Source organism: Salvia miltiorrhiza, chromosome 1 (assembly GCF_028751815.1).
Source record: "Salvia miltiorrhiza cultivar Shanhuang (shh) chromosome 1, IMPLAD_Smil_shh, whole genome shotgun sequence".
Classification (NCBI taxonomy): domain Eukaryota; kingdom Viridiplantae; phylum Streptophyta; class Magnoliopsida; order Lamiales; family Lamiaceae; genus Salvia; species Salvia miltiorrhiza.
Window position 1 is genome coordinate 39887982 of NC_080387.1, and position 1781 is coordinate 39889762.

Consider the following 1781-nt stretch of genomic DNA (forward strand, 5'->3'; position numbering starts at 1 on the left):
GATAATTCAAATCTCTAATTTAATGATTAAGCTATCTTACAAGGAAATATTAGTTTTTACAGTAAGCTTAATCTAAAAACAAGGGGGGAAAAGAGCACGAAAATTGTGTTCGATACATATTCAATTAATTACAATGGAAGTCAGATTATTGGACCGTTTTCTTCACAAAATCAATAGGTATTAAACTACGAAAGTTACCACTGAGCTATAAATATTTAAATTAATAAAATTAAAATGACCGATAAACTGAGAAAGAGAGATTTTTTTTTTGGAAGCAAAAGAGAGTATATTTTTGAATATATACTACACATAAGCCAACACATGCAATTATTTAAGTTCTGGTTTGGTTTATACTGCAAAGAAATTCAAGTGAAGTCCCACGAGAAAGGTTCAGCATGACCAGCCTCACTACCGGCCGCCTCCATCCACGGCGACGCCGCCGCCGCCGCCGCTGTGCAGAACCACGTATCAAGACGGTAGTGGCCGTCGATACCCAAGAACAGATCCGGTAAACCAACAAATGCATCATCCTCAGCTGAAGAAGAAGAAGAAGAAGAAGACACGGGTGATGAGAGTTGGCCGCCGTGCTCAGCCGTGGAAACCACCAGCTCAGCCGCTTTGGCGGCGGCGGCCTGCACGTCTTTCGGAGACTTGGAGGCGGCGCGGGGCAGTTTCTCAGCCTGCTCCGGGAAGTTGAGGACGGCGGAGCGGCCTTTGATCGCGACGGCGGCCGCATCGTGGGCTCGCGCGGCCATCTCGGCGGTGGCGAAGGTTCCGAGCCATATCCTCGATTTCTTTCTGGGCTCTCGGATTTCCGAAACCCATTTTCCCCAGCTCCGCCGCCGGACTCCGCGGTATGTGGGGTGATTATTCGTTTCGGCGGTGGAAAGCTTCTTGATTGGTGCCTGTGATGAAGTGTGATCGGAGGAGGTGGGGGTGGATTGATGCATGTAGTGGAAGATGATGAGTTGTTGATGTGGATCCATTCTTCAATTTGCACAACCTCACCATGTTTGGTTTTATATATAGGAGGGGTGGGCTTAGAATTATGCATTAATCGTAAAAGGTTATAAGTTTTTAAAAATTATACTATACCCTAATTTTTGAATAATTAACTTTAATACTAATTAATTATTAATCTAAAAATATAAAATTAATTTTTAATTATATCTTAAAACTATACTAAAAGATAGTAATAAATTTATATTGAAAAAAAAATCTACTGGAATTTAAAATTCACTTCTATCGTGTTTGAAATTCACGTTAATACGATAGAAGTTATTCTTCTATCGTGTTTATACCTAATTCTAGGTTATTAGCGTGAATTTCAAACCCGATAGAATAGAATTTTAAATTTCAGAGTGTACTTTTTTAAAATGATATAGTACGAAACGATGTCGTTTTTACCATTGCATTTTAAAAAAACAGAATATAAATTACATTGTGGCATCCGGCGAGCCACATCACGTTTCTGGTGACCGGAAAATAAATGCGGGATATATTTGATAAAAATCTGATAGCTAGTTTGAGGGTTTAGAGAATATTTTAAAAATTTCATCGTATTTTTGATAAAGCGGGTATACTTCAAGAATTTTCATAATATTTGCCCAAAAATATAAAATAATACACAAATAAATTAAAAATTCATATTTATTTAACGCTTTTTAAAGATTATGTTAAAATTAAAATTCCTAAGAAATGCATGTATTTGCACTCCAATAACCCTAATTTAAGAATATATAGGCCATATAACTTATTTATTTCTACACTGTTTATTATGG

General features: G+C 37.5%; 1 protein-coding gene across 1 annotated transcript; it reads right to left on the bottom strand.

The window, feature by feature from the left end:
• Positions 1–201: 201 nt before the first annotated feature.
• Positions 202–992, bottom strand: LOC131015223 (ethylene-responsive transcription factor ERF039-like). Its single transcript, XM_057943517.1, has one exon. It carries the CDS (start codon positions 984–986, stop codon positions 366–368), a length of 621 nt encoding a protein of 206 aa, XP_057799500.1. The 5' UTR covers positions 987–992; the 3' UTR covers positions 202–365.
• Positions 993–1781: the final 789 nt, after the last annotated feature.

Coding starts and splice junctions, on each gene's coding strand:
- LOC131015223 (XM_057943517.1), bottom strand. CDS start 986: ATGGATCCACATCAACAACTCATCATCTTCCACTACATGCATCAATCC.